Source organism: Trachinotus anak, unplaced genomic scaffold, assembly GCF_046630095.1.
Source record: "Trachinotus anak isolate AG129_WGS33_773 ecotype Australia unplaced genomic scaffold, CSIRO_AGI_Tana_v1 ptg000021l, whole genome shotgun sequence".
Taxonomy (NCBI): Eukaryota; Metazoa; Chordata; class Actinopteri; order Carangiformes; family Carangidae; genus Trachinotus; species Trachinotus anak.
This window is the reverse complement of record NW_027273872.1, coordinates 28639374-28664279: the sequence shown is the minus strand read 5'-3', so window position 1 is coordinate 28664279 and position 24906 is coordinate 28639374. Positions and strand designations below refer to the sequence as shown.

The following is a 24906-nucleotide window of genomic DNA, read 5'->3' as shown; positions in this document are numbered from 1 at the left end:
TTATTCTAGCTGGATTATTATTCTGACCTGACAGTTAAGATGCAATTGGCTGGCAGCATCAATGCTGTTGAGCCTTAGAGGTGAAGTGTACACCTTGGTGGATGATTACTTTGTGTGCAGAATACATCACATTATTACTTATCTACAGAGTGAGGGGGATCTCTAAGTATTAGCCCACTTGAAACAGAATCAACAGTAATGAGATGACCTCTGGAAGTATGAGATTTTGAGCACAAGGTTATAAATAATGCTTTTAATGAGGTTCATCAGTTACCACAATCGCAGTAGGTGTCTTGTATTTTTTATGTAGAGATGAATGGCAGGAACAAAAGGATTTAGGGAAGGAGACAGGGGGATTAAACAACAAGAGTAGAAATGGATCAGAAAATGTGTGAGGATTCAGTGAAGACTTTGAAGACTGGTCTGAAAGTTGAGGAGGGGTAACAGGAGTTACGAAAAAGTTAAAAGAGACAACAAAAGTTGTTTAAGGACTCAAACACACATGAAGGACGGGAAGGACTCAGGGTGGGAATTTGTTGGTTAAATGCAAAAAGGCTAATTATAGTAATCAGTTTGAAGCATGTGACCAAGGCCAAAGGCAGGGGCATATCAAATCTGTAGAGGTAAATGAATAAAATGAGTAATTTCAGGGTTAATGTGTAAGTGAAAGTGAGTGTTGAGAAGGAAACACTAAGCCGGCACAGCCACACAGTGGTGACAGACTGGCAGCTCCCCTGCAGATCCTCTGAAACTGTTGTTATGATCGAATGATTTGTTGGCTCACTGACCTAAAAGAATTCAATGTCCCCGACAAGTACTCCTGAAATATATATATTTTTTGAATCACATTAAACGTCATTGATGTCAGCACACAAAAATATAAGGATAATCTGGAATGAGGATAAATCACCTTTTGGAGAAATGGCAGATACTGCAGAAACAGGTTTACTGCCCATCAACTGCTGCATTTTGAAAATGATAAAAATTATGATTTTTTTTAAAGATGTATTTTCCTGGTGGAACACAGCTTCCATTAGAGATGAAAAAAAAATGTCTAAAACAGCAGAAAAAGGTGAAAGTTTTGACTTCAAATATATTATATCCTAATAATCTTACCATATAGATAATAATTTAGTCTGATAGATAATTACAGCATTTTGTGCTAGCACAACATATTTGAGTCCACGTGAATCCTGCTGGAGGTCAGCTGACTCTCTGGGTAAACACAGGTTAAACTGAAACTTGCTGCAGGATCATACAGACAGAGCACACAGACCGATGCCCCCAGCTTCCTGTCACTTTGTCCTCCTCAACAGACAGCCGCATCCTCCTCCCCCAGCCCGAGCACACGGGCTCGGCTGAAGCCATGGAGCAGCGTCCCAGCAGCAGGACGACCACCGGAGAGGACTGGACCATGTCCCTGTGTGACTGAAGGTGAGTGTCCCGCCAAGATGTCTCTGTTGTGCGGTGTGTGTGGACCAGCTATCTTCATATACAGACCCATGGAGTCTTTAACCTTCATACCGAGAGGGTCTCGGTTTGAGGTTTATACGAACGAGGAAGTGCCCGCGTGTTCGCGATGAGCCTGTAGTGATGAAGATGATGGTGTGGCTGGGTGTTCGAGCCTGGGTGGGGAGGATGATGCAGTGAATCAGCGCCACAGCAGGTGATGGTACAGACCTGATACCTGGCACACGCCGTCCTGCGTCTTTCATGAAAGATGACACGCCACGCTCCAGCCCGGTCTCTTAAATGGTACACTTACTGAATAAAATAAGAGCCGAGATATTTTAGGGATTGATTCATATGTTCAATTCGATTGAACGAGGAGAAGTTATTTTAATAAAACTTAAACTTAAGATAATGTTTCGCCAATTGAAGGGTCTTCAGCCCAAACTCACCGCTCCGCTCGGCTCTAAAGGTAATTTAAATTACATTTTGAAACGACATGAATAGATTCTGTCTCAGCCGAATGAAAGAGCAGAGCTATGTCACTGAATATAAAAATTATTTGGGTGATTTTGAAGAGACGTGTAGCTTCCGACAAATAAAAACGCGATAAGTTGAGATATTTTCCATTGAGATCTGGTGTGGGTGATTCTCCAGACCGTAGGACGGCTGCCAACGCATTAACAGCTTTAAGGGCGAATATCAAGTTAGGATGAACGGTGTGGCTGATGTTGAGAGACGTGCGAGTGCAGAGCCAGCAGGAAGCCTTTCATGACCTTGGACGAGTCTGTGGATTTTACAGTAGGCATGGTCAGGAATGTTTCCTGTCCTGGAAAGTGGACCAGAGCTTTAGTTGAGGGAAAACTGCAGCCCGGGAGTTCCCAGCCTTCCCACTGGAGGTTAGTCAAGCATTTATCATGTAGTGCCTGTTTGAAAACAAACACTAAGCACAGAGGCTTTACTAATATGAATTAATCAAACTAGCCTAGTATCAGAAGTACTTCTGTCTGCTTGATGGAGGCCTGCGCTCAGAGAGTAGAAAAAATGAACTTCTGTTTTACACAGAAATCATATGTGAGGACCCCTCCCACACCAAACTCCTCAAAACACCCTCACATCATCACAGACCTGAACACATACTGGGTACTGATCACTGTGGGATATACTGTATATTAGCCGTCATGCAGGGAAAATAAAAGAACAATGCACACATACAAGACATACACATGTTTCTTTAGCTGAGAGTTGATACACAACAAAGGCTTAAGATTGATCTGTACATAAAAAACTTCACATTCTCATTTGATTGTGTCTCTGCAGTTCTTTCAAATCTGAATCAGGAAGACATGATTCTTCTGCTCAGAGATGGATTGTGTACATTTTACATGTATGTGCAGGTGGATGTGTTTAACCAGTGAAACAGGCAACATAATAATAATAACTGTTTATTTCTGTTTCATTAGCAACATATTTATCCTTCTCCTTGTCATACCTGATTAATCCTGTTTGGTCATGGGTGGTCTGGAGGCTCCGAAACACTAAGTGGAAGATATCCCAACCTTGTGCACTGAGAGGACGGCAGGCAGAGAGGAAACACCTTCACAGCTATGGAATATTTTAGTTTTGAATTCAACTGAGATGAGTGAATCTCAGACTGTCTCTGGATGTAGATGTGTGCGCTCTGCCATCCACCTCCAGTATTGACAGGACAAACGAGGACCCATAAGATATAGAGGAAATGATGAAACCGAGGGGACATCTATGGTGTGTTTGTTTGATGTGATCATCATGATCCTGCAGAGCTGCTGCATATACAGATAATTATTATTAACAAATTCAAGACTACATAAATGACACATTCGAACTGCCTGCATATTTGTTAATTATATAGCCCTGACTAAACGTAAACACCCCACAGACACTGGCTGCATCAGGTCAAAGCTGTGGTGTGAATTAGTGACTCATTGATTTGTAATCAGATGTGGTGGTTACAGCATTGATTGATATCAGAAGAACCTGTGTGGCTGTGAATGCAGGGTGAGTGGCTGTTTTGTTACCATCACATTCTTCATATTTACAGATTCTGACAGCTGGACTTGTGTATTGGTTGATACAGAATACAGAGTACTTTTTCAGTTTCAGTCCTCCATACTTTTCTCTGTCTTTTTGAAGAAATCATTGAAGTTAGTTGGTGAAGGTCGATGGAAAAAACACAGTCTATAAATACAGTAGTGTTCTGTAGTTCTACAGATGGAGTCAAGGGTAAATTACACTGAGCCTGCAGCACTATCAATAAAACAGTCAGTTTGTTAAAGTTAACACAGGCGTCCTCTGAGATATGGAACTGAATTACAGTGCATTCACAGTGCTTCACTTTTTCCACATTTTGTTATGTTACAGCCTTATTCCAAAATGGATTGAATTCATTTTTTACCTCAAAATTCTACACACTATACCCCATAATGACAACGTGAAAAAGGTTTTCTTGAAACTTTTGCAAATTTATTAAAAATAAAAAATATAACATGTACATAAGTATTCACAGCCTTTGCTCAATACTTTGTTGAAGCAACTTTGGCAGCAGTTACAGCCTCAAGTCTTTTTGAGTATGATGCTACAAGCTTGACACACCTATTTCTGGGCAGGTTCTCCCATTCTTCTTTGCAGAACCTCTCAAGCTCCATCAGGTTGGATGGGGAGTGTCGGTGCACAGCCATTTTCAGATCTCTCCAGAGATGTTCAATCGGGTTCAAGCCTGGGCTCTGGCTGGGCCACTCCAGGACATTCACAGAGTTGTCCTGAAGCCACTCCTTTGTTATCATGGCTGTGTGCTTAGGGTCGTTGTCCTGTTGGAAGATGAACCTTTGCCCCAGTCTGAGGTCCAGAGCGCTCTGGAGCAGGTTATCATCAAGGATGTCTCTGTACATTGCTGCATTCATCTTTCCCTTGACCCTGACTAGTCTCTCAGTTCCTGCTGCCGAAAAACATCCCCACAGCATGATGCTGCCACCACCATGCTTCACTGTAGGGATGTATTGGCCAGGTGATGAGCGGTGCCTGGTTTCCTCCAGACATGACGCTTAGCATTCAGGCCAAAGAGTTCAATCTTTGTTTCATCAGACCAGAGAATTTGTTTCTCGTGGTCTGAGAGTCCTTCAGGTGCCTTTTGGAAAACTCCAGACAGGCTGTCATGTGCCTTTTACTGAGGAGTGGCTTCCATCTGGCCACTCTACCATACAGGCCTGATTGGTGGAGTGCTGCAGAAATGGTTGTCCTTCTGGAACGTTCTCCTCTCTCCACAGAGCAACGCTGGAGCACTGTCAGAGAGAGTGAGAGTGAGAATTTAGAGCATTTGCTGTGTATGGAAGCCTATAGGGACTATATCAAAATGATAAGGTAAGCCTGAAAATGAAAATGTAATTTCAATAGCATTATAATTTCCCACATATGTATATGAACAAGACAAGAGAGAGATACTTGAACTCCTTCACTTGGGGCAGAAACTCACCCCCAACCCAGACGGAGCAGTCCAACTGTTTTCTTTCTGAGAACCATGAGCTCAGACTGGGAGGCGCTGACTCTCATCCCGGGGCTTCACACTTGGCTGCAAACAGTCAGAGTGAGCACTGGAGGTCACGTTCCCAAACTGAACACACTACTCACTGCAGTTGTGCCTTGAGATCCTGTCCATGAATATCACAAACAGGAGACAAGGGACAACCTTAATGGAGTCCAGCACTCTCTGAAACTGTTTTTGACCTTGTGCCAAGAACACGGACACAGCTCTCACTTTGGTTAAGCTCCTGATTTACCAGTCCATCTTTGTTCCAACCCTCAGAGAAGAGGTGCTCTCTGAAGAGAGGAGTCTTCAACAGGGTCTGGAAGATAGAGAGGGACACCCCTGCTCGGAAAGACTTCAGGAGCTGGTTCCACAATCAGGGAACCACAGACCAGAACAGTCTGGACTGAGACTGTCTGTGTGCAGGGATGGTGATGACGGATCACATTCATTACAGGAACACAGTGGAGGAGAAGGAGCATCAGGCTGAATGACCCAGAAGTCTCTCTGAAGGCAGCATCAGAGACTGGATCTGGTTCAGAGTCAGGGGGAGTTAGTGGAGGTGGATGAGGAGTAAGTGTGATTAAGACCAGACTGGTTCCTGCTTCTGGACCATCTGTAAGGGTTTCACTGTGAGTGAAGGGAGTTCTGTCAGAAGAGAGAACCAGGACCTGGACCAGGCTCTGGGTGGAGGACTGAGTCAGGTCATACCTGATGTTTCTGATGTTGTACAGAACAAAGAGTCAGGACCTGGAGACAGAGACAATCTGGTCTGAGAAGGAGAGCTTGTCTTCAAACATGACTCCAGGTTTCTCTGGACCTTGGTTGGGGTCAGAGATGAAAAGGAGATTGAGTTTTAGAGAGGTTTAGTTGAAGGTGTCGTTCCTTCATCTATGAGGACATGTCAGAGAGACAGACTGAGGACCAGAGAGACAGACTGAGGTCCACAGAGACAGACTAGGGTCCACAGAGAGACAGATTGAGGTCTACACAGACAGACTGGTGTCATCTGCATAGCAGTGACATGAGAAGACATGAGAGGATAACTGGACCCAAGGAGGAGGTGGATAGAAAGAGGAGGGTTCCCAGTACTGATCCTTGGGGCTCTGCAGTGGGAAGGGGATGGGATAAGGACATTTGTTTGCCATGACACACTGAAGGAGCGACCAGTGAGATAGCTATGATGATGATGATGCATCATTTCTATCAGGACTGAAGAACATTTCTTACTGGAAGAAGAGTGGAGAATGTCACTGAAGACTTATCTTGAAAGATGTTTTCACTCTTCTCCTGACTGACTTCAGCGAGAGTGATTTACTGACTGACTCCGCTGGGAGGGAAAAAATGAGAAGGATGCAGAATCTGACTGGTTGAAATTTGCCTGTGATAGACAGATGGTTCACCTGCCAAATGGTCTTTGAAAGCACCTGTCCTTTCCCAAACAGTTTTCAGTGAAGCCTTCGTATGAGCGTTATGTGATCATATCAAAGGGAAAATAGAAAAGATGTTTGACATTTAATTTTTAAAGTTGAACCTCACTGTACAGTGGACAATATTCAAATGATCAAATATGAAAATGAAACTGCAGCATAAACAGAGTAATCTCATTTTCTATATACACAAGCAATGTTCACATCACAATTCAAATTAAGATGAAATTTTCTAACAATTAGAAAATGAAAACGGATTTAGATATTTCGTTTTCAGAGACTTAACCTGCTGTACACTGGACAATATCCAAATGCAATAAACCCCCCAGCCTATTGCACTTAGACTTACATGTAACCACGCTCTTTTGTTGTCAAAATGAAAGTGAAAATGCTGAAATTTTCTAACAATGCCACAAATGAATCAGTGTACGTGAAATAATGCACTGAATTCAAATATTGATGTTGATGCATTTTCAACATCAACATTGATTACGGAGACTAATGGTTACAGGTGATATTTGGTTATGACTGAACTGGGGAGAAACATTTCTTGAAATGCTCTGGGTTTTAAAGTTTACTCAGTGATCTGTTCTCAGCACAGTCTTTGCCTCCCTGAAGCTGGTTTGTGAACTCGTATTGAAAATTGTCAAATTCAGTTTTGAAATACTTTATTCTGCAAAACATCTGTGTCATTCTGAATGTTAAAAATACATTAATCTCTGATTTAAACACCATGTTTACCTCATGTTGAATATATCTAATATTTATGTATGGTAATATTTGTAAACTGCCCCTTAACAGATAATCATTTTAATTGTGGCGGTTCACTCTAGCTACACTTCCTGTTACAAATCAGCTGTTCAAGAGATAGTTCATAACAGAAATCTCCCACCCAGAGATGACCTGAGAGGACATTTTTTATGTGTGGATGGACTCAGGAAAAAGAAACAGGTCACTTAAAATGCATCAATATGTAATTGTCACCTTACAGTCTGTGGGACAGTGTTGATGTCAAATCTTCATAAAGTCAGGCAGCAGAGGTTAATGTGTGAACACTACTGTAAGAGTCGTGTCACGTTACTGTTAATAACACAGGGTGTTTGTCCTTTGCTGGACGGAGTAAACCCACTTCTCCAGACACCAACACTCGACACGTCCCCTTCCCTCCGTCACTGTGTCTCCCTCAGTCTTTATTTTTTATGAGACAACACACTGCAGTCGTAAAGCAGCAAACACGCACACAAACGTCACAGGGAGGAGATTCTGTTGAGGTCATGATGATGCTGAGTCATCTCTGCTTCACTCAGCTCGAGGGAGACTGTGTGTGTTGTGTGTGTGTGCATCATCCTCTCAGCATCAGTTCTGTTTAATCCTGTGTCTGTATTCTTTGATCCATTGGGTTCAAGAAGAAGATTATTATCCAACAGGAACACAATGTAATAAAACTGTACAATTGGTCAAATTATACAACATTTGTGTCATGTAGTATACATACATTAGGTTTCTTTAGCCTTTCAAACACATGTAATATATTAGTCCCTGTATGTTACAGTCACCAGGGGTGAACCAATCAGGAACAGTTTCCATCAGTGTCATCTGTTATTGGACGTCTAGTCAGTCCCTCACTCTGAGAGAGCCCTGCAGGTTGGTCCAGGTCTGAAATAGGCTCACGTACATCATAAACTGGATCACAGGGAGGGACCCTGAGTCTGTGATCCAGTGATGTGATGTAGTGCAGGCCTGTACTGTATTGTATGAACTGTGATGTACTGTATTATGTTGCACACTTGCTGTCTTTCAGAGCTAAACGCTCGCTTGCTGAGGTTGCCCAGATTTTCATTGGTGGGGGTCATCAGGTATGACAGGGTCATTCAGTTTGAGTCTCATTGTGACACCTGATGAACTGATGACTTGGTGACTGGATGAATATCTGTCATATATGTTGGAGTTGGAGTCGTTCCACATGGCTGTTGTCAGATCAGTAGTTGATTGACAGACCATGTGTCTTCTCATTTTCCTTTTAAAGCTTCAATAAATAACACTTCCTCTCTCTTTCTTTTCACTTCTTTTCATCCTTTTTTAAAATAAAACCTTCAAGAAACTACCAAACTGATCAGGGGTCTGTGTTCCTGCTCAGTGTGAGCAGCAGTTCCTCTGTGCATAACAGCGAATACAAGATAAGATAGTTAGTATCAGTCCAGTTACTACACTGATGTAAATGGACTGCACTTATATAGCACTTTACTAGTCGACAACTTCAAACATCAAAGCACTTTACCCATTCATCTACACATCATACACTCACACACACACACACACTGATGGAACAGCTGTCAGGGGCAGTTCAGGGTTCAGTATCTTGGCCAAGGACACTTCAACACTGAGTGGAGGAGCCGGGGATGGAACCACTGACCTTCTGACTGATCTGTATTTGGGCTGTGAGGTCCAGAGACCTGGTGGGACGCTGACAGACTACAGCAGACGTGTTGCCTCATGGCAGGTGGAGACAAGGTGTTTCCACTCAGTTGCTTTAATGCACATTTACTGAAGTGTTTTCATGGAGAGTAATTTACCCTCACAGTGACTTGGAGTAAATGGAGTCAGGGGAAGAGAAGAATGAAGCTGTACAACCACACAGCAGAGCTGTGTGTGTTCATGTGCTGCTCTTAGCAGCTCAGTCATATGTTTGTGAGGGAGTGTGTGTGCGTGTGTGTGCATGTGTGTGTGTAAGTGACCCCTCGCTATCTGAAAGAAAACAGGAAATGGTTGTACTGTGGTTTAGAGTAACATCAGGGTCAGTTGAACGCATCACACAAGTCTCCTCAGTGTTTAACACAACAACAACGAGCGTTGTTATGACATGTGAAGATGAACATGATGTGACAGCAGCAGGATGAGCTGAGGTTAAAACAACACAGAGTAGATGAAGGTTCTTGTCATGGTTAAAGAGCTGGTATTAATGTGGCTTTAGAGACAATGAAGGTGTGTGACGTCATCTGTGTACCTGCACTCACATCATCATCATCATCATCATCATCAGGCCTTTATACGCATTTTTTTCTGTCTACAGTACAAAACTACTGTCACTGAATAATGTTTTTATGAAAAAATATAACATCCTTTATGTTTTGATAATATTTTCCGAACAGAGGGAGGAACTGTACATCAGTCAAAGATATGGCAGCAGGGAACACTCTTATCTTTAATAAAGATACATGATCTTTTTTTAGTTGTTGGCAGCTCCACCTGCAGGCTGCCACACTTTTCATCCAATTGTGTTATTAATAATAATAATAATAATAATGTTACCAATGTGACAAACTGTAAATTTAGTGCATGAATGGAATGAATGAATTGGATTTTATTCTTCATCATCATCATCATCATCACTCCACCTGATGCACAGCTGATTTGCCCTGTGAATAATCACCAAACATTCACTGGACCTCACAGAGATGGTGAAATAACAATGAGCTGTGAGGTGTTCACTAGTGAATGATGTGCATAAACCTGCAGGTCTGAAACATGAAGCATCAACAGTGAAGATCTAAAAGCTGCAGTTCCTCTAATGACCACTAGAGTCTGGCTCCAACAGTGAGTCAGTCCCCATAGACTCCCATGTTCAAATGTCCAACTTTACAACAGAAATAAACATGTTTACAGGCTGGTACATTTTATTAAGGACTAAAGTGATGGAGAATTGAGGGCATGGCCTCTTTGAGCTCCACACATGCCCCACCTCTTTTGTGTTTGGGGTGGCGTCAGACACTGCCAAGAAGGGGGGATTCAAAACCGCTCTTCACAAACCTGTGGGTGATGTCACAGAGGAAATGTCAATCTTTACTTACAGTCTGTGTTTACTATCATTGCTGAACCACCCTATACATTTCAAAGGAAATGGCTGATAAGTGTGTGTGCAGTTGTGTAGTTGTATCCTTGTGAGTCTGAGTTTCAGACCTTACAGAGACATTTTGTCCTCACAACTTTAAAGATCTGACTGAGGGCTCAGACCTGGTTTTAGGGTTCAGGTTAGGCTCAGGTTCAGGTTAGGAGTGTCCTCACAAAGTTAGAAGTGGCAGGAGCTAGGGAGTGCATTGTGTCAATGAGTGAGTGAGTAGAAGTACAAAAGTGCGTGCGTGTGTGAGGGGTGTTGCTGGACGCTGATAAGCCAGTGGGAGGGCAGAGCTGATAAGCTGCTATATGTTAGCTCACAGTCTACACTGTGTGCGTGTTGTGTGTGTTGTGTGTGTATGTTTGTGATATTTATAGTCTCCTGTGTGTTCACAGGTTCATATGTGTTTTTTCATTGTTAGATGAGGATGAGGAGGATGAAGTTTCCATGTGTAACCTAGTCGCCCCACCCGCCCCCCACCCCTTTTTGGAGATAGACAGAAGAGGTGGGGCTGAGGGGACCCACACTATACAGGAGGGGCCCATGTGTTCTACGTGTTTAAGCTTCTTATCCAACTCACACATTTTCACATTGTTTATCATCCAGATCTCGACAGTCCTTCTGTTTCTGTTGGCAGACGTCAGACTGACCTCCGACACCTTCACATGTGTGGATGGGTGCACTGAAGACAGGAAACAGGTATAATACTGGTTAGTTCCTCTCTCTCTGTTTTCCTTCACTTTATTTTCTGTTGAGTTGTCCGTGAATCTTGAAGCAGTTTGCTCATTGATGTCTGGTTCTCTAGTTTTAATATCCTAGTAGTTATATACTGTATTTAATGAAACACCAGGCTGTACATGCTCATGTAACTGACAAAAAAACTGAAACTGAACTTTAACAGAATTCAATTCAATTCAATTTTATTTGTATTGTGCCAAATCATAATATACATTATCTCAAGGCACTTTACAGGGTCAGGTCAAGACCTTACTTTGTTACAGAGAAAAACCCAACAGTTCCCACAAAGAGCAAGCGCTTGGCGACAGGGGGGAGGAAAAACTCCCTTTTAACAGGAAGAAACCTCCAACAGAACCGGGCTCAGTGGTGGATCTGGATCCTGCTGCTCCAGAGGCAGAGAGACCTGCAGAATGAGGACAGAGAGAGGAGAAGCACAAACTATGGGAGAGAAAAAAAAAAAAACAAAGTTAATGGCATAAAGTAGTAGAGAGAGAGAGAGAGAGAGAGAGAGAGAGAGAGAGAGAGAGAGAGAGAGAGCCCAGTGAATAATGGGAATCCCCCAGCAGTCTAGCTCTATAGCAGCATAGCTAAGGGATGGGTCAGGACATACCTGAGCCAGCCCTAACTATAAGCTTTACTAAACAAGACAGTTTGAAGCCTGATCTTAAAGGTAGAGAGGGGGTCTGCCTCCCGAACCCACACTGGGAGCTGGTTCCACAGGAGAGGAGCCTGATAGCTGAAGGCTCTGCCCCCCATTCTACTCTTACAAACTCTGGGAACCACAAGTTGACCTGCATTTAGAGAGCGAAGTGTCCTATTGGGAAAATAGGGAACTATAAGCTCTCCAAGGTACGATGGTGCCTGACCATTAATGGCTTTGTAGGTGAGGAGGAGGATTTTAAATTCTATCCTGGATTTTACAGGGAGCCAATGCAGAGAGGCTAACACAGGAGAGATGTGATCCTCGTGCTGCTGCATTTTGGATCAATTGGAGGCTTTTTACTGAATTTTTGGGACATCCTGACAATAAAGAGTTACAGTAGTCCAGTCTTGAGGTAACAAATGCATGAACTAGTTTTTCAGCATCCTTTAGACACAGAATGGGTCTGATTTTTGCAATATTGCGCAGGTGGAAGAAGGCTGTCCTAGAGACTTGCTTTATATGTGAAGTAAAGGACAAGTCCTGGTCAAAAATGACACCAAGGTTTCTGACTGTAGCACTGGAGGCCAAGGTGATGTCATCCAGAGTCAGTATATTATCACATCGTGTATCTCTGAGGTGTTTTGGGCCAATTACAATAACTTCAGTTTTGTCTGAATTTAAGAGTAAGAAATTACTGGTCATCCAGGTTTTTATGTCCTTAAGACACACCTGAAGCTTGGCTACCTGGTTAGTCTCACCTGGCTTCATGGATAAGTACAGCTGGGTGTCATCTGCGTAACAATGGAAATATATCTGGTGCCTCCTAATAATGTTTCCTAGAGGAAGCACATTAGCTGCTCCAACATTAGTATGACTGTCAGTCTCACCTTTTTTCATTTGTTAGTTTAACAGATAAAGACACTCTAATGTCCCAGTTTATTCTAACACAACTGAGTCATCATCTTCATCAAACCTGATTTTTATTTTACCCCAGTGTTAAGTTGTTGCCCTTAAACAGCCTCTGGAGGAAGTGAAGTCAGTGTCAGTTCACCAACATGTTCTTGCTTGAATGAATGAAGACTTGAACCATTATCAGCATCAATCAATCATATTCTGTCTTTATCTCAGGTTAAACACACAGTATGACTGAATTAGAAGCCCCAGGTAAGGGGGAGCATCCCCCGCCCTATATTATCTTCCTGGTGGTCTTCCTCTTCTTCCTCACTGGGCTGCTGGGCTTCCTCATCTGCCACCTGCTGAAGAAGAAGGGCTACCGCTGCCGGACTGGAGACATGGACGATGAGGAGCAGGAGGAGGAGAAATTGGGAGGAAACGCACTCGGTGGGTTGAGAAAAAAAAGTAATAGAAAGGACGTCACAGTCAGTTTCAGGAACTCCTTCTTTACCAGTAAAGATCAGATTAGTCTGGAGGAAGAATAATTAGCCTGAGTAAACTGTTATATAATGTATAAAACGACAACCCTGGTGATGTCAGCAGGGCCTCAACTTGAAGAATACAAATACATAATATGAAATGCATTTTGGGAAGTGTAGGATCCAATGTTATTCGAGTTTGATCTCTCAGCCTCCTGCTGCTGAGAGAACTGTGTGCTGAGGAGCTGAGTTACCCTCAGTTTACATCTGACAGGCTCCACAGTACGACTCCTGTGTTTCATGTAGCTCCTCTCGGCTGACAAAATGCTGCCAAGTCATCAAACCTACACAATCATGTAGGTTGTTTGTCTGTGCACTCTGAACATGTGACGCATAACAGTTTCCTGTTGCCCGTATAGCGGCAGGAGATAAGCTACAGATATATTGTTAAAAATCACTTTAAAAAATAAAGAACACAGAACTGGTAATTAATAATCAGTCAGCACTGAGAGTTTGAGACATCATCACATAATACAATACAAATGAACAAACTAAGGCGAGGGTCTACATATGAAGGAGTGACTGAAGGGCTCAGGTCCGTCTACATGAAGATACCATTGAAAACCAAAGTCAAATAACACATTTTTAAATGTATATTAGCATTGTTCCATAATTAAACCCAAACAATAGAAACACAGCTTTATGTACAATGAATTTACAAATACTCAGGTCACATTTACTCTCCTGAAGACTTCTGTCTGAGGGTGACTTTCATTCAGCTCTGAACATTATTAGCATCATTTTATAATAAACTAAATTACTTTTCATGGCATGAACATAGAAACAATGGATTCGTGTGACCATAGTAACCAGCCTTAATAATAATATATAGGGAAAGTATAAGTGAGCAGTAAATTATATACAATGTTTGTATGACTGTAAGACTGAGATCACAGACAAAAGCATCTGAAATGAGTTTCCTCTGTAGGCTGTCTGAGCTCTGACATGTGGAGGATGCTCAGAGTAGAGCCAGCTAAGGTAGTCTCTGAGCACCCTTCTTTGGGCATGTTGAACTGGGAGGAGACCCTGGGTGGACACAGATAGGCTGCAGAGATTAGGTATCTCACACAAAAAAAGTATGACCAAACCATCAGCTGGTGTGATCGGCTGGGAAAGTAGGTAGCACCAGTGCCACCAGTGGAACTGTTAGTCTGGAGCCCCGTGATGGGAGGGCAGTCTCACCAAATACATATTCTGATCCACACCTGAGAGCTAGGGTTAACCATTTATCATCTCACCTGTCTGAGCATATGAAGAGGATAAATAGAAGAGAAGAAAGAAAAGCAGCATTAACTGAGGGTTCAGCCACTGGGGCAGAGGAACAAGCTGTAAAAAACAGCACTGTTAAGCTTCAAGGTGTTCAGGTGTTCCCAGATCCAGAATATCACACAGGCTGGTATGTGCAAAGAGGTAATCTAATAAATGAAACTAACTGATAAACAGGCGGTGAAAAACTGAAGAACAGGCAGGAAAGTAACTCCACTGCACTGCTCTGCACTGCACTGCACTACACTACAGTGCATCCAGAAAGTATTCACAGCGCTTCACTTTTTCCACATTTTGTTATGTTACAGCCTTATTCCAAAGTGGATTAAATTCATTTTTTACTTCTGTTGGGGCACAGGTAGGGGCAATTTGGTTATTGGCATATAATATTAATGATTATCAGTGATAATCACCAATATATATATATATATATATATATATATATATATATATATATATATATATATATATATATATATATATATATATATATATATATAGATGTTTACTACCAGTAGTAACCTCGGGGCACCACCCTGTCACCAGGGACCAATGACCAAATTGATGGCTCAGAATACAGTCTCAAGGTTGGGTGAAGGGTAAATTCGAGCACTGACTGTTGTGAATCCAGCTGTTATCATAAATATAATCACAATAATCACAGACAACGACGAGTTAAATTATAACAGGATTTATTAATAAGAGTAATAATTATTCAACATAACATCACTTAATATTAAACCGATTATAATTCAACTAGAACTAAAACAAACATTGGTTACAAACTAGATAAATACAGGCAAAACACATATGTAACAACCGTGTGTGTGTGTGTGAGAGAGAGAGAGTGTGAGAGAGAGAGAGAGGATGAGGATGGTGACGAAGTCACGTGAGTGACGTGTCAGTAGGAACCAAGATGGCGGCAGCGTGAGGTACTCGCTAGAGCCAAGATGGCGGCTGGCCGCAGAGTGTGAATGGCGTGAACACAAGAACAAAGGGAGGGGCCTTGAGCTTTACGTGTCTGACGCGACCACACCCTAGGGCAGCCTGAATGTGAGAGAGGTGTACATGAGGTGCGTGAGTGGGAGAAAAGGGGGAGAATAGAGGTGAAGAGAGGAAAGAGAAAGATGCAGAACCAGAGCAGCGGGATTCTGTGAATCGCCGAGAGGTCCAGTAAACTCTTTCTTCACCACACAGTAACAGGGCAGCGAGTTAACACTCGAGCTAACACTCGTCGGGCCTGACACTGGTCCTTTAACCGGTTATAGAAGGAGTTCACTGGCTCGCTCACGGTAGCGAGGCTGCGCAGCGACACCGAAGTGTCAAGATGCTGCGGTTTCGCTCCGGACACCAAAGATAACAGAAGAACAATAGCAAGTCCTAGTTTAGCAGGACAACACGGAGTGTGCTGATACTAGCGGCTAATCACCAAACAATAAAACACAGTAAACCATAAGCACAGCGAATAATATTAATCACAAAACAAACAACAGCATAGGACGCACTTATAAGTCAATAAATCAAACACGCTACACTAATCGTGTCTCTGCCCAGACATCAGCCTCTTACTGTGAGTTGCTCCGATCCTTCGGAGTTAGACAAAGCTCTGGTTCTCCACAGCTCGGTCCTTGGCCGGGAGCTCGGCGGGTCGTGTCCCGCTCTCCTGGCGATGACAGTGATGAGTTCCTCGGCGGCAGCAGGAAGATCACAGATGAGGGATGGTGAACTTTGTTTTGTCCTTAACAAAGTCGGCGCTCGTCCTCACAGGACGTGAAATCAGCTGATTGCACAGTGATCTATGTCGGATCCGAAAAGAAATGAAAACAAACAAAGCAGTCTGTGACCTGGGCTTTAAGAAGTTGTGGAAAAGGTCAAATGTTGCAGATTGCTCCCTTTCAGCAGCCAAGTAGCGGAGAGAGCTGGAGTAGCTCTCTACTGAAACTGGTGCACGGGAATGAAGCGCAGGAGGAGGGTCACTGCGCCGCTTTTATTACCTGAGTGACGTCACCTGGGATCCCTGCTGGGAATGCCTGGCCTCGGCCAATGCCGGTGCTGAGTTTCCCTTCAAACTCTGATTCACACATAGGTGTGAATTGTGGGAGTGGGTTTGGCCCCGTTGCTTGGAGGGAGATGTCGTCCTTTCCGTTCTTTTCAGGAGGCATGGTTTGAGGCTCAGGCTTTGGGAGGGCATGCAGGCCTCTCCTTTGTTCCTTTCAGGATGCATGGCTTGAGACTCAGGCTTTTGGAGGACATGTAGGCCTCTCCATTGTTCTTCTCAGAACCCATGGCTTGAGATCCCAACACTTCAAAATACTACACACAATATCCCATAATGACAAAGTGAAAAAAGTTTGCTTGAAATTTTTATTTATTTTGAAATATATAAAAAAGATATATAAAATATATTTAAAAAAAAATCACATGTACAAAAGTATTCACAGCCTTTGCTATGACACTCAAAATTGAGCTCAGGTGCATCCTGTTTCCACTGATCATCCTTCAGATGTTTCTACAACTTGATTGGAGTCCACCTGTGGTAAATTCAGTTGATTGGACATGATTTGGAAAGGCACACACCTCTCTATATAAGGTCCCATAGTTGACAGTGCATGTCAGAGCACAAACCAAGCCATGAAGTCCAAGGAATTGTCTGTAGACCTCTGAGACAGGATTGTATCGAGGCACAGATCTGGGGAAGGGAACAGTAAAATTTCTGCAGCATTGAAGGTCCCAATGAGCACAGTGGCCTCCATCATCCGTAAATGGAAGAAGTTTGGAACCACCAGGACTCTTGCCAGAGCTGGCCCCCTGGCCAATCTGGGCGATCGGGGCAGAAGGGCCTTAGTCAGGGACGTGACCAAGAACCCGATGATCACTCTGACAGTGCTCCAGCGTTGCTCTGTGGAGAGAGGAGAACGTTCCAGAAGGCCAACCATTTCTGCAGCACTCCACCAATCAGGCCTGTATGGCAGAGTGGCCAGATGGAAGCCACTCCTCAGTAAAAGGCACATGACAGCCCGTCATGGTCTGATGAAACAAAGATTGATCTCTTTGGCCTGAATGCCAAGCGTCATGTCTGGAGGAAACCAGGCACCACTCATCACCTGGCCAATACCATCCCTACAGTGAAGCATGGTGGTGGCAACATCATGCTGTGGGGATGTTTTATGGCAGCAGGAACTGGGACTGCACTACACTGCACTGCACTGCACTACACACAACTGTCCGACTCAACATGTTATTACTTGTCATACTTGGTTCAAACAAAGTTGAAAACAGGTCGCTTTATTATCCAATGTACTCTGAAGTAACTCAGTCAATACAATGACAAAAGACAAAGTTGGGTGACATCATGAGGCAGCATGGGATCATGGGAGTTGTAGTCTTCTCCTGGTCAGGATCCTTCAGTGTCAGTGGTTCAGGAGGTTTTGACCTGGAGCTGAATTCTCCACAGAGGTCTCCTCCTCTCAGAGCAGCTGATTAGAACCAGTAAAAATACTGAATCAAACAGTTTCACAGTTAAAGTCAGTGATCGATCACACAGTGACACAGGACATCTCTGATTGGCTGGAAACATTGAACTATACTGAGACAGCAGGACATCACCACATTCACAGTTCAATCATCTCCATTATATTGGGGCAGATATCTTAGAACCTGTCTTAATGAAGCAGGTGACCTCAGGTGAACCAGCTCAGACAGACAGTTCTGGTGTAGTCGTATCTAAGAGATAGGGCTTTGATTTGTTCTTGTTTTGCTGTGTTTCAGATGAAGATGAAGAGAACCAGGATACAGTGGAGCAGATCCTCAAATGCATCATTGAGAATGAAGGTGACTGATTTCTGAATAGATTCCTGTTAAAGTTAGTTTAAGTTTAAGTTAGTCATCTAAGTTAGTTATCTCCTGTTTACTGTTTGCTGTCCATTTTCTTGAAAATACAAAGAGGACAAACACACACACACACACACACACACACACACACACACACACACACACACACACACACATACTTGTACTTCCATCTTTGTGAGGACACTCATTGACATAATGCATTCCCTAGCCCCTTACCCTAACCTTAACCATCACAACTGAGTGCCTAACCCTAACCTTAACCTAAACCTAATTCTAACCATAACTCTAAAACCAAGTCTTAACCCTCAAAATGTGATTTGAAGTTGTCTCAAAAAGTGAGGACCGGCCAAAATGTCCTCACTTTCCCAAAATGTCCTCACTCTGTTAGTAAAATACTTTTTTTGGTCCTTACTATGTAGCAAGTACAAGTACACACACACACACACACACACACACACACACACACACACACACACACACACACACACGTCCAGAGCACTGCAGTTTCATCCTCATCAGATCAGTGTGTATAGCTAACATCATTTCCTTTGGTCCCCTCCAGCTAACATGGAAGCCTTCAACGAGATGTTGGGAAACCGCAATATCTGTGTGCGTCATGACCCCAGGTGAGCTCATCCAGCTGAGTCTGTATTAGTCTGACACCTGCACAGCTGTTCACTGTGGGTTACTGTCACACCAAGTCAGTCACCAAGTTAATTTACAACTGTGAGTTGAACGTTTATGCTCCGGAGCTTTCTGTTTACTTGCCTCTACTATGCCTCTAAGCTGTCAGACTGTGTAACCAAACAGCTCACACCACATCTGACTACAGCATTAGACACAATCAACCATTTAAACTTTGCATGTTGATGGACTGTGGAGTTTTTAAACTAACAGTGTCTAATCACTGATTCAGCCTTGTGAACATAATGTACCATAAATAATGAGACCAAATCAAATGAAAGATTTTCTAACTGACTCTTCAGCTGAAATTCTGCTCCTGTCCAGTCAATGGTTGTGTCCTCACTCACTCACTCACTCACTCACTCACTCACTCACTCACTCACTCACTCTCAGACATGACTCAGGACATTGTCTCTGGACTGTTTTTCTTTATTTCAGTGCAAACACAATGCATGATGGTATATATTGCTTGGTTAGTGACCATCAGTTGTACACTACTTTTCATGATGCATTGTGGGATACTATACAGGGTATAATAATTCTCACTATAGATTCAGACAGCACTCCACAATGGTGAATTCATTATGAACTGGACTGTGTCGTGAGCAGTAGGGCTGGGTGATTTTCCTGATGTCAATTCAATATCACAATTATTTCAAAGTTTTACCTTGATTATGATGAATGAACGATCACTTCAAGACTTATAGTATCTGTCTCTGTGTTTTTTTTTCTCTGAGTGATTAAACAAACTGATGCTGTTACCTCTGGTCTCTATCCATGCAGTGTTTACCACTGTCTGGTAGTGGTGACTGATGAGACCAAATCAGGAGGTGAGGCAGGTCATCTGTGTCATCATTTCTGTCTGTCCAGACTATAACACATCCTCAGAGTTTTCAAGCTAACACGGGTCCAGCAGCGTTTCTGAAAGTCTCCGGGGTTGTGTGGACGTCAGGAGGAAACATAGCAAAAGTGATGAGTTTTAAAACTTAAACATGTCAGAGTGGACGGAGCCTGAGACTCAGTGTTTGCGCTCATCCACATCACCAGCTTCACTTTGAGTGAACGTAGATCAAGGTTAGCTGGACGAGGCAGAGTCATGTGACTGAACATAAGGTTGTATTTTCTTAAAGGGACAGTTCATGAACTGAAATCACAGACATGAGTGAGATGAAGTCAGTGAGAGGTTGTAATGTTGGTTTTGACACTTTTTCAGTTCACTGCCCAGCTCTAGGGAGTAGAGAGTGATTTCACACACAGCCTATGTCATTGTGAACACAGGGGATGGTGTTACAGGTAACCATAGGTTACACAGGAGCAGAGGTCACACCTTTTCTTCAGGCAGATAAACATTTCTGCAGAGGAAATTACTCTTTAAGACTCCTCATATTTCTGTCCATCTTGTCATTTTCCATTTATGTTGACAAATCCAGATTCTTTCAGGTTTGTTTCAAAGATGTAGTTGTTTGATGGTTTGTTTACACTGTCACTAGCACATTTCCTTCGGAATCTGGTTTGCTGAACGTGACCTACATGTGTAATCCCCCCGTCCATACAAGTGTAAAAGAAAAACAATGTGAACTTGTCTGAATGACACCAATGTACTTTCACTCATGTGCAGGCCAGAGAACAATGATGTTAATGACAGTAATAATGCTGATGATGTTGATGTCCAGGTTGCGTAAGGAGTCTATTGGTGGTGTTCCTCCCCATCACCACACAGTCCACTCAGGTGCCGACCACAACTCCTGCCACCTCTGCGCCCAGGTTCGATCTAAGAAGGGGCGCAGACAGAGCAGAACTCCCCGATCCAAACAGCGACCTGGAGAACAGACTGTGTTCTCTGTGGGCAGGTAACAGCACACCTTTACACCACTTTTTCATAAGGCGTGCTCGGATACATCATCATATCATCGTCCATGTGTCTTCATCCCCTCAGATTTCGGGTGACACACACCGATAAGAAGCTGCATGGAGGTCCCAATCCATTGGTCAGTTCAGGGGACCAGCTGGACCAATCCCAGGACAGTGAGGAGCGGAAGGAGAGCGGTTACAACCTGAGGAGCATGTTCAAGGACGTCCGACCTTCCTCAGAGAGCGCCAATGGGATTGCCCCAAGTGTGGGGAAACGAAGGAAGAGTGTGACCATATTTGGGCTGAGGCGGGGCAGTGACCCTATTGGCATTAAAGCAGTGGAGGGGACAGGTAGGGAGAGCGGAGGAGTCAAGTTTTCTGTTCAGCAGCAACCTGTAGTGTTGGAGGAGATGGTGCAGACAGAGACCAGTGAGACTGCATCTGAACGTGGTCCTAAACCTGGTTCCAAACCTGAAACCGAGCTCTCAAAGAACCAAAGCTCTGCTTCACCTTCACGACATGAGGCTAAAACAGCAGGTTCTGTTAATTCTCCCTCCTCCCAAAGTAAGAAACAGACCCATGCCTCTAGCCCTGCTCCTGAGGAAGCCTCTAAACATGGGCCCAGCCCTGAACCTTGTACCAACCTTACCATCAAACCTTCAGTTGGGAGTACAGCAACCTCTGCCCCTAGCTCGCTTCTCATTCTGCCTTCCATTATGACAACGGAGAAACAGGGACATGTCAAGGATAAAGTTTTAGTGGAGGCTTTTGATCCTGGGCCCCTGCAGACCTCTGGTCAACCTGTAACCTGCTCTGGCACAGATTTTCCAGTCATCCAAACTCCCCCTGACCCAAGCTCCAGCTCACACCTGGAACCAGGTTTTGGTGCTAGCCTGGCTTTAATAAGTTTGGGTTCATCTCCTCCGTCTTCATTCCCAATCAAGACACCATCTTCAGCCTCTTCATTAAAAACTTCTCCCTCAGAGCAGGAGGCCATGCCAAGCCTCAAACTAAGCTCCAGAAGTATGCCATCAGAGGTTGCCTCGTCCCGTGGCCTCACTCCAAGCCCCAAACTCCCGTCAGGCCGAGCAGAATCCAGCCAATCCCCTATCCCGTCAAAAACTGCTAGTCCATTACAAACACAAACTCCCTTACCTGTTCTTAGTTCCAGCCCTAAACTTTACACCAGGCCACAAACCCCCTCTGCTTCTCCAGCCGACCAAAACCCATCCTTTGGAATCCAAGGGGATGTGGGTTCAAGCCTGTTGTCTCTAAAGGAACAAGAGCTGGAAGCAACCAGAACTGCAAAGAATGAAGTAAAGAGAGTGGGGATCCTTAAAACAGCTAAACTCTCAGTTGAGGCAGGGTTTAAAGGTACTGCCCCCTCCTCTCCCTCTGACCAGCTTTCTAAAGACAGACTGAGCAGTTTGCCTCTGTCCCCCTCCAGCCCATTATCCTCACCTGTAGGCAGCAGAGTGAGCAGCACGACCGTCATCAAAGCCAACCCTGACAGCAAGAGAGAGTTCTCTGTTGTCACTATGGTGGAGGATGGAAGAGCCTCGACATCAACAAAAGACCAGAAATTAGAGACTTCTGAACTGGGGGTAGAACCTGAGACAGGAGGAGAGGTGTCTGTTTCAGGTACAGGACAACCTGAGAGTCAAAGAGGAGAGACTTCTGCAGCAGAGACAGGACCAACGCTGAGCCAAGACAGAGACGACATGGTGGAGATGGAAGATATTACAGACTGCAAAGTGACGAAGGAGCAAGAAACAGAGAGGGTGGAGGAGGAGGAGGAGGTGCACACTCAGTCAAAACAGGACTGAGAGGTGAACTCTCAAGATTCAAACTGACCTGTGATAATCCAAATAAGAAGTGTGGCACCCCACAGTGGACTACAGGAAATGTATCAATAATAAAATGAAGTAATAATGAACACGACTTTGTATTTAACCACAGCTGTGAATAGGTTGCACTGGGACTAGACTGGCTGCTGAAATGACCTGCCATCATCTGATTCTGATCCATTTTAACACACATCACACACACTTCATGTTTTTAGCCATGACTCTGAGGATGGATGCTGGTCGGCCCACCACCTGGTCCAGACTAAAATATCTCAGCTGTCAAGTCCTGGTCCCCATGTGATGAATCCTGATGAGTACACTGCTGCTGGATGGATTGTACAGATACCCACAGCCCCCAGGCGATGAATCATACGGATGTTGGATGACCCCCTGACTTTTCAGTTAGCTACACCAACGGGTGGATTACCATTCAATTCCCCAGTGAATAACCTCACTGAGTTTTTAGTGCCATGAGCAGGTCAAGGTTCTCGCCTCCAGTGAAATATCTGTATAAATATCTGATCAATTAGCACAAACATTCCTGGTTCCCAGATGATTGATTCTATTCTATTCTATTCTATTCTATTCTATTAGCACCAAATCATAACATATATTATCTCAAGGCACTTTTCTGGGTAACATCTAGAAATACATTATATTATAATTATTGAAAAAATACATATTGGTAATATATACATAAATAAATACATATGGTCAACCGTTGGTCAGTCAATCAAACGTGAAACATATGTGATTGACTGACTAACTACCTGGATTATTGATTATTAGTTAGCATCCAAAGTTTGAACTGACTTGTTATTGGACTGATTACATTTGAGTCTTTAACCTGAGCTGTATTACCGATACTGGTAAACATGATTATTTATAGGTGTAAAATGTGCTAATGGCTGCTACCATCAGATCAGGTCTATTGATCGTCCTGATTGTAAATCAATATTAGTAGCACAAGAGACAGAGACAGTGACAGTGGCTCCACAGCAGCTGGATAATAGAACCAGATCAATCTAGTGAATTCTTGTAATTATGTTTGAGTTGATATAATGCTACAGTTGTTTGCAACAGTTTGGGTAAATGAGATTTTATGAATTAGTTTGTATTAATTTATTCTGTTTTTGAAGTTTTTGTTTTTAACCCTTCTGTGGTGATGGGCTGACCACATACAGTTATCACACCAGTAATACTTGGACTAATGTAATCAGGTGCTTCCACTGGTTAATACATGTTGAGGAAAAGAAAACTCAGAGTCTAGTTCCAAGTTTGCTGTGGTGGTGTAAGTTTATTGGAGTTCCAGGTCATGGTGAGCCTACCGACACAGAGTGGGTCTGGTATCAGGAACTGCTCTAGAATGCAGGGCCAGGGAACAGATATACACTGTCCCCAGGTGTGGTCACAGACAGTTCATGAATGGATCGTATAGTGGATGTGTATTGGTTAGTCATGAGCAATAGGTAACTGTCTTACAGGAGGGTGAACTCAGTAGGGGGGCAGGGATGGCTCCCAGACAAGGTCAGAGACAAAGAAACAAAAGGACAAAGGCTTGACACTCAGGTAGTATGATCAAGGCTCTGGTCAGCAGGGGAGCGGAGACGGGGAGGGTAGACAAAGGAGTATGATAAGGAGACTCTGACCAGCAGGGGAGGGGAAATGGGAGGGAGCGACATTTGGTTGGAATTGCCCCAGACGTGTAATGGCAAATGTCCCTTCCAAGAAAATGTATGTTGCATATGTAGATTTTCTTCTTCATACACTACACAACCAGCCCAGTATAAAGAGACTGTGTCTTATTAGTTTACTGGAGTTGTAATATTAATACATAGTAATTCTCACCAACTCTCTCTGCTCATACAGTCACCATGTGACAGGATGAACAGTATAAACCATAGACTACACTCTCTGACCACAGAGTCATGAATAAACTCTCAGTCCTTGAAGCTGTCAAACCTCTACATTATGTATTTTAAAGAATGATGTGTATTTTGAAGTATAATGGAGTATTTTAAAGTTGTCGCATTAGAGACAGGTGATGTTGTACATTGAGGAGTGATATATGCTCTTTGTGTACAGTAGACCTCAGTGAGACGTGAGGACACTACAACTGTTCACTGTGCAGTGAATGACTGTGACAACTCTGGGTTTGTCCACTGTATTAATGTCTAATGACTTTTGTGTAGACACTTGTGTTATACTGGTTTTGTTTAAAGCCTGTGTGATTGTCTGACTGCTCATGTTGAATATTAAACA

The 24906-nt window shown here is 43.4% G+C and overlaps 1 protein-coding gene across 6 annotated transcripts; it reads left to right on the top strand.

Annotated features, from left to right (window-relative positions):
- The first annotated feature begins 103 nt into the window (after positions 1-103).
- On the top strand, positions 104-24611 carry rell2 (RELT like 2). Of its 6 annotated transcripts, none has more exons than XM_071457092.1 (7): positions 104-1434; positions 10968-11029; positions 12840-13052; positions 18179-18241; positions 18825-18888; positions 20620-20796; positions 20883-24611. In XM_071457092.1, exons 3-7 carry the CDS (start codon positions 12854-12856, stop codon positions 22621-22623), a joined length of 2244 nt encoding a protein of 747 aa, XP_071313193.1. In that variant the 5' UTR covers positions 104-1434; positions 10968-11029; positions 12840-12853; the 3' UTR covers positions 22624-24611. The 6 variants fall into 6 exon arrangements, with proteins under 6 accessions (XP_071313193.1, XP_071313190.1, XP_071313192.1 ...); XM_071457089.1 differs by having other exon boundaries at positions 10968-11040; XM_071457091.1 differs by having other exon boundaries at positions 10937-11029.
- Positions 24612-24906: the final 295 nt, after the last annotated feature.